General features: G+C 47.2%; 2 protein-coding genes across 9 annotated transcripts in view; one reads left to right on the top strand and one right to left on the bottom strand.

The window, feature by feature from the left end:
• The window catches only part of LOC141110638 (cell adhesion molecule CEACAM6-like), a 455,239-nt gene that overhangs the window by 320,508 nt on the left and 120,962 nt on the right, over positions 1 to 13,769 (bottom strand). The gene's annotated exons all lie outside the window — the stretch shown is intronic.
• Positions 1 to 13,769, top strand: part of LOC141110636 (cell adhesion molecule CEACAM7-like) — a 170,715-nt gene that overhangs the window by 19,587 nt on the left and 137,359 nt on the right. For all 8 annotated transcript variants that reach the window (XM_073602095.1, XM_073602096.1, XM_073602099.1 and 5 more), the window contains exon 4: positions 11,859 to 12,107. In XM_073602095.1, the coding sequence (XP_073458196.1) occupies positions 11,859 to 12,107 (249 nt within the window). The remainder of the gene's footprint in view (positions 1 to 11,858; positions 12,108 to 13,769) is intronic.

The following is a 13,769-nucleotide window of genomic DNA, read 5'->3' on the forward strand; positions in this document are numbered from 1 at the left end:
CATGGCATGAGGGGGGAGGCTCCCGCTCTTCTCTTCATCTTCTTCTTCATCTTCATCTTCTTCTTCATCTTCTTCTTCATCTTCTTCTTCTTCTCTTCTTCATCTCTTCTTCCTTCTTCATTTCTTCTGCGGGCCGCTCCGCATCCATGCATGGAGGGAGGCTCCCGCTGTGTGACGGCGTCTCTTCGTCTGACGGTTCTTAAATAACGGGGGGCGGGGCCATCCGGTGACCCCGCCCCCCTCTGACGCACGGTGAATTGACGGGACTTCCCTGTGACGTCACGGGGAATGCCACAGGGAAGTCCCGTCATGTCCCGTGCGTCAGAGGGGGGCGGGGTCACCGGGTGGCCCCGCCCCCCGTTATTTAAGAACCGTCAGACGAAGAGACGCCGTCACACAGCGGGAGCCTCCCTCCATGCATGGATGCGGAGCGGCCCGCAGAAGAAATGAAGAAGGAAGAAGAGATGAAGAAGAGAAGAAGAAGAAGAAGAAGAAGATGAAGAAGAAGATGAAGATGAAGAAGAAGATGAAGAGAAGAGCGGGAGCCTCCCCCCTCATGCCATGGGTGCGGAGCGGCCCGAGGAGAAGAAGATAGAAGACGCCGCGGAGGAGATGCTGGACGAGAACGCCGGAGGAAGAACCAGAAGAGCCAGAAGAACCAGAAGAAGAAGAAGATGAAGGAAGAAAGAAGAAGCATTTAAATAAAGGAATTGTCAAAAACTGTCTCTTGTCATTTTTAACATTTTTGACAGTTTTTTAGTGAAATGGTAGGGGTAAGTAACCCCTTACCATTTCACACAGGGGGGGGGCCGGGATCTGGGGGTCCCCTTGTTAAAGGGGGCTTCCAGATTCCGATAAGCCCCCCACCCGCAGACCCCCACAACCACCGGCCACGGTTGTGGGGATGAGGCCCTTGTCTTCATCAACATGGGGACAAGGTGCTTTGGGGGGCTACCCCAAAGCACCCTCCCAATGTTGAGGGCATGTGGCCTGGTACGGTTCAGGAGGGGGGGGGGCCGCACTCTCGTCCCCCCCTCTTTTCCTGCGGCCTGCCAGGTTGCGTGCTCGGATAAGGGTCTGGTATGGATTTTTAGGGGGACCCCACGCCGTTTTTTTTTTTTTTTTTTGGCGCGGGGTTCCCCTTAAAATCCATACCAGACCTGAAGGGTCTGGTATGGAATTTAGGGGGAACCCCACGTCAATTTTTTTTTTAAATTTTGGCTGGGGTTCCCCTTAATATCCATACCAGACCTGAAGGGCCTTGTATGGAATTTAGGGGGACTCCCACATCATTTTTTTTTTTTAATTTTGGTTCGGGGTTGCCCTGTGGGGAATTCCCATGCCGTTTTTATCAATGAACTTCTATGTGTATTGTCGGCAATGCAATAGCCGCGGTAGTTTTAAATGAGTTTTTTCCTTCAAAATGTCATTTTGCTGTCAGACTGTTCTAAACACGGGAAACATGCGCCCCTTTACAGGCATACTATAGACACCCCCCAGGTATGAAATTTAAAGGGATATTACACTTTTATTGTTTGACTTTAAGCATTATTAAAATCACTGCTCCTGAAAAACTTTTAAAACTTTTTTTTGCATTGATCCATGTCCCCTGGGGCAGGACCCAGGTCCCCAAACACTTTTATTGACAATAACTTGCATATTAGCCTTTAAAATTAGCACTTTTGATTATTCATGTTCGTGTCCCATAGACTTTAACGGTGTTCGCGTGTTCGAACGAATTTTTTTCCTGTTCGCATGTTCTGGTGCGAACCGAACAGGGGGGTGTTCGGCTCATCCCTAATAGGGACTCAGAAATGCCCATACGATGGATACATACCCATCGAGATAACCTTTGACACTTCCCTGGCTGGAAATCCAGAGAATTTTGACATGTTGGCAGGGCAGGTTGAAATTCTTTGTTGATGGGCACCTACACCAATCTTGTGAGGAGGCTACTCACTCCACTGGCCCTGGAGGGTGCTCCAGTAGGGAAGATCCACCCTCAGCTGCAACAGGCCTTTCAGCGAGTGTTGCAGGAGAAGAAGGCCCCCGTGGAAGGTGTAGGAAGGCTGCGGGGATTGGATACCTATGAAAAGGTATTGCAGCCAGGCGAGAGGCCCTGCTTGAAGGCCACTATCAAGCTATCATGGGACCAGCTGGGTCCTTATGTGGTGGTGGAAGCTGATTCAGCAGAAAAGGATGTTGGGATAGAATTGGTCCCGGAGATCATACCTACTAAAGCCTTACCGAGGAGCGGGGGGGGAAATCCCTGTCAGTGTGAGGAACGTCACCGGTCACCCGATTAGTCTTGGGGGTGGTGAATGGGAAAGTAAGTGCTGCCACCCCAGTGACGGGGAAAGATCTAGTTCAGAAGGGAGATGGAAGAGAGACCACTGTCCATTGCTCAAATCTACCCTGAGGATGGGAGGAGGAGATTAAAGCCCAATTAGCCCAATGAGAGAAGATTTTCTGCAAAGATGACTTTGATGTGGGCTGCGCCAGGAGTGCCCAACATCGACTTCGGCTAACTGAAGACAAGCCTTTTTGTGAAAGGGCCAGGCGAATCCTTTTGTGTGATCTGGAGGACCTTAGAGAACAGCTGGCTGAGCTGAAGAAGTCTGGGGTCATTAAGGAATCCAGGAGCCCTTATGCATCCCCGATTGTGGTAGTGAGAAAGAAGAATGGGTCCCTCCGGATGTGTATTGACTACCGAACCTTGTACCGAAGGACTATCACAGACCAGTACACAACCCCCCACATAGAAGAGGCCCTGCAATGTCTACCCAGGTCCAAGTGGTACAGTGTGCTGGTTCTAAAGAGCAGATACCAAATACCCAGGCATCCGGATGACCGAGAAGAAACGGCCTTCATCAGCCCTCTAGGATTTTTCAAATTCGACCGAATGCTACAAGGATTAGCTGGGGCCCCTGCCACTTTCCAGAGACTGATGGAGAACACTGAGAGATATGAACTTGGTGGAAGTGCTAGTGTACCTTGATAAAATCATCATGTTTGGCAAAACGTTGGAGGAGCATGAAGCTTGGTTGGAGAAAGTTTTCCAACGGTTAAACACAGAGAGACTGAAGCTGTCTCTAGAAAAATGCCAGTTCTAACAGACCTCGGTTACATTTCTTGGGCATGTAGTTTCAGCAGAGGGGATAGCTACTGACCATCGGAAGTTGGAGGCCCTTACTTCTTGGCCTCGCCCGAGCACCATTACTGAATTGAGGTAGATTCTGGGGTTCTGCTCCTATTGTAGGAATTTTGTGAAGAGCTTCTCACAGATTGCTAGACCATTGAAACAGACGGAAGGGGATCTGCAGAAAACCCAGAAGGGAGGCCCCAGGATGCCACGGGAATCCATCCAGGAACAATGGATAGTGAAGTGTGAAAAGGCTTTTGAACAACCTAAGGAGAGCCTTGTGGAAGCACAAGTGCTGGCCTATGCAGACCCATTTAAGCCTTAAGAGTTGCACGTGGATGCCAACAGAGATGGTCTTGGGGGCATGCTATATCAAGAGTTGGAGGGAAGACTCCACCCAATAGCTTATGTGAGTTGCAGCCTCATCCCCCCGGAGAAGAACTATCCTGTACACAAATTGGAGTTCTTGGCCCTCAAGTTGGCAGTGGTAGATAAGCTACGTGACTATCTGTACGAGGCCACTTTTGTGGTGAAGACGGATAATAACCCTTTGACTTGCCTATTAACCACTGCCAAGCTGGTTGCCACTGGACATCGGTGGTTGGCTGCTGTGTCTGAGTTTCGGTTCAGTCTGAAGTACCGAGTGGGAAATCGGGACACTGATGCCCTTTCCCAAAGACCCCATACCACAAATGCTGGCCAGAAGAGTTGGGTCCATTTACCTCTGGAAGGAGTATTGGCTGTATGTCAAGGAGTCGAGCAAAAGCACAGAGGAGCGGTAGGAGCTGAAGCTGTAGGAGTCACTCCTGATGGAGTGCCCAAATATTATTGTGATTTAACACAAGTGAGCAGTCAAGAATTGCCTCAACTGACAAGAGAAGGTATGAGGCAGGACCAAATGGAAGATCCATTGAGGATCCTTCTGAAGAAGTCCCTATCCTTTCAAGACCCTCAGATGCTGTTGAATAGTTCCATGAGGGAGCAAAAGTAGTCCATAGAGAGTGGGAACAAATGCAAATAGAGGATGAAGTCATATACCAGAGAGCCCCTTCTGAAGAGCCACAGGGTGTTCGTCAATTGTTCCTCCCTGCGAAACACCGGCTAAAGGTATTGACCGGCCTTCATGATGATCATGGTCATTTAGGCCCAGACAGAACCTTCAAGTTAGTCAGGGACTGATTCTTTAAGCCATCTATGAGAGCTGAGGTGGAAAGCTATTGTCGCTCTTGCATCAGGTGCATAAAAAGAAAGACTTTACCTGGCAGGGCAACCCCAATGGGCCATCTCCAGAGTCAAGGGCTAATGGAGTTGGTGTGCATTGATTCTTGTGTCTGGAGCCTGACTTGAGTAGGCGAAGTAATGTCCTAGTTGTCACAAATCATTTCACCCACTATGCTCAAGCTTTCCCTATTAGGGATCAGCAAGCCAGTACCATAGCAAAAACTCTGGTGGAAAAGTTCTTTATCCACTACGGACTGCCCCAACACCTACACTCAGACCAAGGTCGGGACATTGAGGGAAAGTTAATCAAAAGATTGTGCGAACTCTTGAGTATAAAGAAATCCAGAACCACTCTTTACCACCCTCAAGGGTATCCGCAACCTGAATGTTTCAATCGTACCTTGCTGAATATGTTGGGAACCCTTCCCTTGGAGAAGAAACAGCATTGGGGAGACCATATAGCTGCAGTAGTTTATGCTTATAATAGCACCTCCAATGACTCTACTGGGTACTCCCCCTACAAATTGATGTTTGGAAGAGAGGCTTTTTTACCAGTGTACCTGGCTTTTGGAACATCATTGGATCACACCTCCCAGGCCTCCTACCAGGGGTATATCGACAGAATTCAGAAGAACCTGAAGATGGCCTATGAGAAAGCCAAGGGACCCTCCACCACCACAGAACAGAGGAACAAGAAAAACTTTGATCTTAAAGTAAGGGTTCAGTACTTACAACCCGGAGATCGAGTGTTGCTATGCAATCTAGGAGTGCCTGGAAAGCATAAATTGGCTGATAGGTGGAGCTCTCAACCCTACATTGTCTGTAAGTGAGTATCCAGGCTCCCTGTGTACCAAATTCAGACTGAGGGTAAGACTTGTCCCCTGAAGACCTGGGACCGAAATCATCTGTTACCTATATCCGAGGCTGTTCGAGTACCTCAATCTACTTGTCTAGAGACTTACCAGTCCCCTACGCTGAGGCCTAGGGCCAGGAAATCCTGCCAACCCATGCTATCTGAAGAAGAGAGTGATGAGGAGGAACTAGCTCTTGATTGGTTATGGCTTTCCCCTCTTGAAGACAACCCTGCCACTCAGGGGACACTTCCTCTACCATCAGAGGTTGAAGTGTTGGATTTCCACCCAATAAGAGGAAACGAGAATGTAAAGATGGAACCTATTGAAGTAATTGATGTGCCAGAGACCCCCAGTCCCCTCATCAACGAAACAGAGAGAGAAACTGTTCTTGAGCCAGAGCTTGAACCAGAATATGAACCAGAGCTTGAATCAGAAAATGCACCAGAGCTTGAACCAGAACTTGCATCAAGCACTTGCCTCCATTATTGAACCTTTAGTAAAGGATGACCTTGATCTGCCCCCTGACACTACTGGGTGGGCCACTAACTTGTACTGGCCTGTCATAAACTTGATATGACCCTGCCTGATAATGTACATAAGTTTTAGGCGATCCCTCTTTGGATCAGTTATTGGCTGTTCTTCTAGTTTGTCATATGATTAACCATTTGTTTATTATATACAGTGAGGTGAGCCTACAGGTTATGCTCTGTCTTCGGGGATCAAAGACTTTTAAGTGGGGGGAGGATGTAGCAATATGGACTATAATTGCAACAAACAGCTATTCCCTGCCCTATCTGTATACCATATTATCCCTCAAGTGCCCAGAGTTTTCAAACTGACATCATATTTGTAAGCCCAACCAAAGGGATTGTAGGATTAGTAGTTCCAACAGACAGCTGTTCCCCTGCATGACTATGCATCCGGACTATATATCCCAGGAATCTTTGCTACCACCAGGGAGATTGCTGGGAAGAACTATAAAGGAAACCAGAGGCCTGCCTCACGCGCTCTTCCTCCTGGGCCTTGTGTGTGAAGGACCTCTCCACGCAAGGAGAGTGGGGTCGTGGGCCTACCACGCGGTCCACAGCATTCCTACCTGATCGAGAAGGGATCCAGCGCTACCTGCTGTTTATCGGACATCTGATCAGCACCATCTCTACAGTGCAGCTACCCACGCTTCGTGCCTAGTAACAGGGGATCATCACAAGCGGATCTGCAGCCAGAAGGTCCATTCGGGAGTTGCTAGCTGGAAAGTGTTGAATCGGCCAGGTCGTTGGTGAGAGGGCCATCGCCCATCTTTGCAAATCTTTCCTTTGTTTCATTGGGACACTGTGCACAGACAGCTTTACCTTGGGAACACTTCCCTACACCTTTTTTTGAACACTGTACATAATTCTCTTTACCTACAGTCATCACAAGATAAACTACCACTCTGTTACTACACCCCTTTGGATACAATTAATGAGCTCCGACTGCCGGTGAAGACCATCAGATCTGCAACAGGGGCATTCTGTCATTGCTACTTAAAGGACCCCATACATAATTCATGTTAAGCTGCATCTCTCATTAGGATCAGAGGTTAAACAGGCCGGCCTGGGTTTCTCTTTCTAGAAGTATTGTCAGTATTGCTGCTTAACTTGTTTATCCTTTCAGGTTATGTCCAAGTGGTATTCTACTGTATATAGTTGTATATAATATTCTGTTGTTGCCTTCTGTCTCAACTGACATTTCTTAAGTAGTCATTCTGCTGAGTTTGTGCTGCTATCCCAAACTCAGTTGAACCATTACCTCTTTGTACAACCATACCTTAACTGGCATATTCCAGTAAACGTTAATAGAATATAACAGGGTCATGGCGATGCAGATGAGCAGGTAAATACAAGCAGTCCCCTAGGGGGCAGTGCTACTTATGTATCAAACATTGCTAAATTAGCAAATGATCATATGATCATTCCATGTGAAGTAAAAGAGTGAAATTAAAAATCCCAGCCAGGTGTGCTCTCGCAATAATATCTCCGCAAGGGCTCCGCCCCCAACGCCATGCATGGGGTGGCAGGACACACTGCCACTAAAACGCCAGCAGCCGAATGAGGGTGCGCATGTGTAGGCTACCCCGAACCATCCTAGATGACAGACCACGCCCACACGCAATGACACCTCTTCCGCGGACGTCACGAGATGGGTGTGGAAACATGGCGCTGTTGTGCCGGTGGCCCCACCCGTCCCTAAGGGCAGGGGGGGGGGGGCAGCAGGAGATATGAGTAACCTCCCTTGGTGCACATCGCAGGGGAACAAGAAAAAATTGTATCGGCTTTGCCTTGGTTTATGCTACTCTTTCATGTGTGATCATTTCTGCAATAAATTATTTTATTGTATTTATATTTATCAATTTCATAGGCCAATTGTGCACACCTCATATAAAGTCCCAAAGGGCGATACCTATGTTTTTATTGTACAATTAGGGGTGGAGGTGTTTCATTGGTGACACCAGACCTTTCTTTTATTAAAATAAAATGTAAATAGTTCCTGGTGCATGCTTCTGTTTTTTTTACTCATTCTACTATTTATATGCTCTAAAAAAAGTTGACAACTTTTACAAGTTCAAAAACATACTTTTACTAATTGCTGTTATGTGGGGCTTTCCTTCAATGGCCCATCAGTTTTGTGTATACAATTTATATATTTATTTATTTATTTATTTATTTATTTATTATAAGTACCGTATATACTCGAGTATAAGTCGATCCGAGTAGTCGAGGCCCTAATTTTCCACAAAAAAATGGGAAAAACTTATTGACCTGAGTATAAGACGAGGGTGAGAAATGCACAGCTGCTGTAAGTGGAAAAGAGGGTCAACAATACCCATTTGCAGCCTCACTGTGCCCTTTTGCATGCCTCACTGTGCCCATTTGCAGCAATAGGTCCCCTGAACTTCAAACTCGGTAGTTAAGGGTTCCTAGATGCCCCCTAGCTGCAGCCAAAATTTGGGGTCTCTGAACCCAAAGGGTCCCGAAATGACATTGCTGCAGATGGACACAGTTGACCGACTTTGGGGCCCCGTATCTTGGGGCCACTTAGTGCTAAGAACCCTAAATTTGGTATGCAAACCCAGTGGAACTAGCACCATAAAATTTCCAAAGCTGGGGTTTCTAGTCCGTTGACCGACTTTGGGGCCCCGTATCTTGGGGCCACTCCTGTATTAGTGAGACACACCTACAACTCTGGATGAAGGAGCATTAGGGCACAGCAGGCAGCAGCATTGCTTATCCAGGGAAGGGGGATTGCTATATGGACTAGCAGGTTTAGATACACTAACAAATTCAAGCCAAACTCCAGCTCACGCTGCAGTTACACCAGTTTTTTTTTTTGGGGGGGGGGGCAAGTAAAGGTTTCACATAAAAGCTGATCATTGTAAGCACTGTTTCAGTGACAATCAACACTCTCAGCTGATACATTTGCAGCAGAGTTTCTTTTCTTGAAAAGCAGACTTACTGGCCATATCACCAGGTAAAAAAAATAAGGGAAGGAAAGCCTAATTAAGAAAACCAATGCAACCTTAACATGTAAGAATTGGTAAGGTGCAATATGTTTGCTTTGGGTTAAATACCCTCTTTTATAACATTAAAGACAAACTCCAGCCAGATATGATTTTTTTGGATAAAGTGTGGAAGGTTTAGAACCTCTTAGTTTTATTGTTTTTATTGTCTGGGTTCCCAAAGGAGATATTTTCTATCACTAAAAATGAAAAGGAAGCTATGAAGAAATCTTCACAATCTCCAGAACAGGAACATAGACAGCAGCAAAAACAAACTATTCTGAATGTGTTTAAAGTAAGGTGACCAGATTTTTAAAATGAAATCCGGGGACATTTTTTTTCCCTTTATTGGCAAATGGTAAACTATTTTATAAGCATATTTTCCTCAAATGATATATGCAGTGTATGTGCTATGTGTTTATGGAATGATTGTATCATATATATGTTATTTCTCACATTTCGTCCATAAATAAAGATAAAAAAAAAGATACTGCTTAGAATTTTTTGAGATATGACTGCCAAATGTTATGAAGATAAGACAGAGAAAAAACAGAGTGCAGGGCCCAGGAGTGTGTTACATAAAGAATGCAAGACTCAGGAGTGCACTACATAAAGAATGCAGGGCTCACCTGTGTCCATCTATGCAGCCTCACCAGTGCCCAGCAAAGCAGTCTCACTAGTGCCCAGGAATGCAGACTCACCAGTGCCCAGGAATGCAGACTCACCAGTGCCCAGCAATGCAGCTTCACCTGTACCCAGGAATGCGGCCTCACCTGGGCCAGCAATGCGGCCTCACCTGTGCCCAGCAATGCAGCCTCACCAGTGCCCAGGAATGCAGCCTCACCAGTGTCCAGGAATGCATGCTCACCTGTGCCCAGGAATGCAGCCTCACCAGTGCCCAGCAATGCAGCCCCACCTGTACCCAGGAATGCAGCCTCACCTGTGCCCAGCAATGCAGCCTCACCTGTGCCCAGCAATGCAGCCTCATCTGTGCCCAGGAATGCAGCCTCACCAGTGCCCAGGTATGCAGACTCACCAGTGCCCAGGTATGCAGGCTCACCAGTGCCCAGCAATGCAGCCTCATCTGTGCCCAGGAATGCAGCCTCACCAGTGCCCAGGAATGCAGCCTCACTTGTGCCCAGCAATGCAGCCTCACTAGTGCCAATGAATGCAGACTCACTAGTGCCCAGCAATGCAGCCTCATCTGTACCGAGGAATGCAGCCTCACCAGTGCTCAGGAATGTGGCCTCACCTGTGCCCAGCAATGCAGCCTCACCAGTGCCAACAAATGCAGACTCACCTGTGCCCAGGAATGCAGCCTCACCTTTGCCCAGGAATGCAGCCTCATGTGTGCAGGGAATCAGAGAGGAAAACAGAACCGTTATGCTGAAAAAACACAGCCGTGTTCTGCCCAAAAATGGCTGGATCATCACACAGATCCAGGGCAGGTGTTGAGGCGGGGGGGGGGGGGGCGTTCCGCCCCTGGTGCCACACACTGGGAGGTATGTCAGGCTGGCATTTTTAGCTGTGTCTACTTTAATTTGATTCGCCGGATCATCACACAAGTCCCACCTCCTGTACGGCTCCTAACTATGATAAACAGCACACATGTCCCGGCATTGGACAGGTGTGCTGTCTGTCAAAGGAGAAAACCAAGAGTCGGGACTTGTGTAATGGCAGACACCTGGCAAATCAAATTAAATTTGACACAGCGGAATACATTTGCTCAGTGGGGGATCTCTCCCCTGATTACCGCTGAGCAAATGGATGACATGTCTGTGTCTGGTTGGTCCGCTGATGCAGAGCGGACATGGACACAGCACGCTGCTCTCTATGGGGCTTTTGAACGTAAATCAACCATTCAATCCAATCCGCCAGACGGATGGGGAATGGATCTCCCATCTGTCTGTTTTTAGTGGACCGGATCAGATGGTGATGGGTGTCAGCGGACACAGGTCCGCTGACATCTACGGCTCCATAGAGAGCAATGGATGGTCTGATCGGGTCTACCTGAAAAACTGACAGTGGGACCCGATTAGTCCACCAGTGTGAAAGGGGCCTAACACATCTGTGGTCTGTACCCCCAGCACATCTCTGTACCCCCCCACCCCACAATTTCACCCCATGGTTACTCACCCGCATGTTTATTCTGTGGTCAGCATCTCCCCCTGTACCTTACATCACTTCTGTTGCAGTTCACTATGCAGTGTGGGGAGGTGGGAGGCGACGATTGGCAGCTCTGTGGTTCCCGCAAGCTGCAGGATCTCCCTGGGGCTAGTAGTTCTCTTCCCGACTATATACAGTGGAGAGGGGAGGGGACTCTGACCCAAGCGTGTATCAGCAAGAATGTACAAGCAGAGTGTCTAACTTGTACACTGAAGAGTGAAACTGATATATGCTTGGGTTAGAGGCCCCTCCCCTCTCCACTGCATACACTCAGGAAGAGAACTACTAGCCCAAGGGAGATCCCGCTGACACCATAGAGCTGCTGATCTCTGCCTCCCACCTCCCCCCACTGCATACTAAACTGACAGCCAGAGATGCAGGGGGAGATCACGGGTCTTGGGCCCCCCCACCGCCCCTCTAATCCGGGGACAGAACCAGGGACAGACGGTCTCAGGGGACAGTGTCCTCAATCTGGGGACTGTCCCCAGAAATCAGGGACGTCTGGTCACCCTAGTTTAAAGCAAAGAAAAAAAAACAACTTTTGGTTAAAGCGGAGTTTCACTTAGAAAAAAAACTGTGGCTTCACAGCCGGGCACGCACCGCGCAGTGCGCTGTAACTGGCCGGGCAATCATCTGGGACCTGTGACGTGTCCCAGATGATTGTCGAGAGGGAGGGGGAGAGGGAGGGGGGAGAGGTTAACTTGCTTCCAGCGCCGCGGTGTTCCACCCCAAAAAAAAATGACATGCCAAATGTGGCATGTCAGATGGTCACCTTCCCTTAAAGCGTAAGTTCCATTTTTGGGTGGAACTCTGCTTTAAAGCTGCTTTCAATGTACTCAGAACTCTAAGCACACAGCCTTGCTTACCACCAATTGAGTAACCTTTCTTCCCTCTTCTGTTATACTGACACTGGAATTCTTTTTTATTTTTTTTATTGCAGATGGTCCAGAAAATGTGAAAATAATTGGCCAGTCCTTCAAAAATTCTGCCATTTTATTAACGTGTTCTGCTGATTCTGTCCCACGGCCCAGCTACCAGTGGTTTAATGGAACAAATGTAAGTGCCCAGGAGAATACATTCCATATACATGGAGCAAAGTTGGAGAACAAGTTGATATACACATGTGTGGTCAGCAACCCAGCAACTCGGCATACTGCCACGGCATCTTTATATATGGAATCAGATAACGGTAAGTTCCCAAACATTTCCTGACCAATAAGGTACTGTGCAAGTGCTGTAAATAGCTGGCCATCTTCAAAATGGTATTGGCCAACTCTGTCATGACAAAGCAGAAGGTGCTTGTAAATATGTTCACTACTTTTCTTCCATGAGATTCTTTAGTGTCATGACTTTAATGGGGGACTTCTTGCTATCAGAGCAGAGTCTCCCAGCACAACAAACATATGGTAGAGCACAATTTTGTTTTTGTGGCTTAGTTTGAATTAATTTGGGTTATAGTTAGGGGGATGCATGTTAAATACATGATTTTTTACAGGTTAAAGTGCATCTCTAGTTTTGGATCAAATAGGGCATCATTGCAATGTGTGAAGATTGTTTGCCTGTGTCCTGTTGGGGAAAGTTGTCTTTATTTCCAGTTCTGGATACACAACTGGCTATTCAGAGTATATCTCCCCAAAGTGAGGAAAAATTGCCCTCAGTCAGTAATCAACAGAATAAGATTTATAGATGCCCCCCTTCCCATTCCATTGACAACTGTACAATGTCAGCTTTCTATTTTACTACTCCTTGCTGCTGACTCATTTGCAAAATGTCTGCCACCTCAAAGCTTGTCAGGGGTAAATGAGTTCAGTGTTTTGTATCTGGCCCCTTTCCATGTACCTACTGTAAGGTCCGTGCCCAACGCATGTACCAACTGCTTAAAGTTTAACTACTTGACCCCTAGGCAAATTCTGACACTGGTCTGGTTCCCAGTGCATGCTTTCACTGGTTTGAAGATACAACAACAGTATGTGTAATCTTCTTAAAAAAAATAAGCCGCGCAAAGTGTCACCAAATAGTAAAAAAGAATCATTTCTATGTGAGAGCTGTGCTCACAAAATGTCCACATAAACATTATACATATTAAAATTACTGAAAAACGTGTTGCACTATCAATATAAAGTGCATAAATTCATGATTAATCAAGTAACCATTATATATATCAAAAACTGTAAATAAGAATGTGAAAAAACATTCATGAATAAGTCACTAAAATCCATCAGGAAAAAGGTGCTCTTGTGTAAAAAGTTAATTTAAAAAAATCTTCACACCCAATTCTCAAGTGACTTACCAGCTACTCTGATCCCAAGATGGGGGTTTGGCTGCACTTTATCCCAGTATACCTATGGGGTACCCCCCAAATCCATACCAGACCCTTATCCAGGCATGCAACCTGGCAGGTCAAGATGGGGGGGAAGAGAGAGCACCCCCCGAACAGTACCAGGCCACATGCCCTGAACATTAGGAGGGTGCTTTGGGGGGACCCCAAAGCACCTTGTCCCCATGTTGATGGGGACAAGGGTCTCATTCCCACAACCCTTGCCCAGTGGCTGAGGGGGTCTGCGGGTGGGGGGCTTTACCAAGGGGGCCCCCAGATTCTGGCCCCCCTCCTATGTGAATGGGTATCGGGTACTTTGTACCCTTACCCATTCACCAAAAAAGTGTCAAAAAAGGAAAAACGATAGGAGACAGATCCTTTATTAAAAAAAAAGTGTCCCGCGATGTCCATCCATCTTCAATCATGGCGCAGGCGGACCCGAAAAATAGAAAAAAATCTCCGCCTCAATTGGAGGTGTCCCACCGACTGCTGTCTCCTGGCTTTGACAGCTGTTATATAGGCAAAAACGGGGCC

This window comes from Aquarana catesbeiana, linkage group LG10 (assembly GCF_042186555.1).
Source record: "Aquarana catesbeiana isolate 2022-GZ linkage group LG10, ASM4218655v1, whole genome shotgun sequence".
Lineage (NCBI taxonomy): Eukaryota > Metazoa > Chordata > Amphibia > Anura > Ranidae > Aquarana > Aquarana catesbeiana.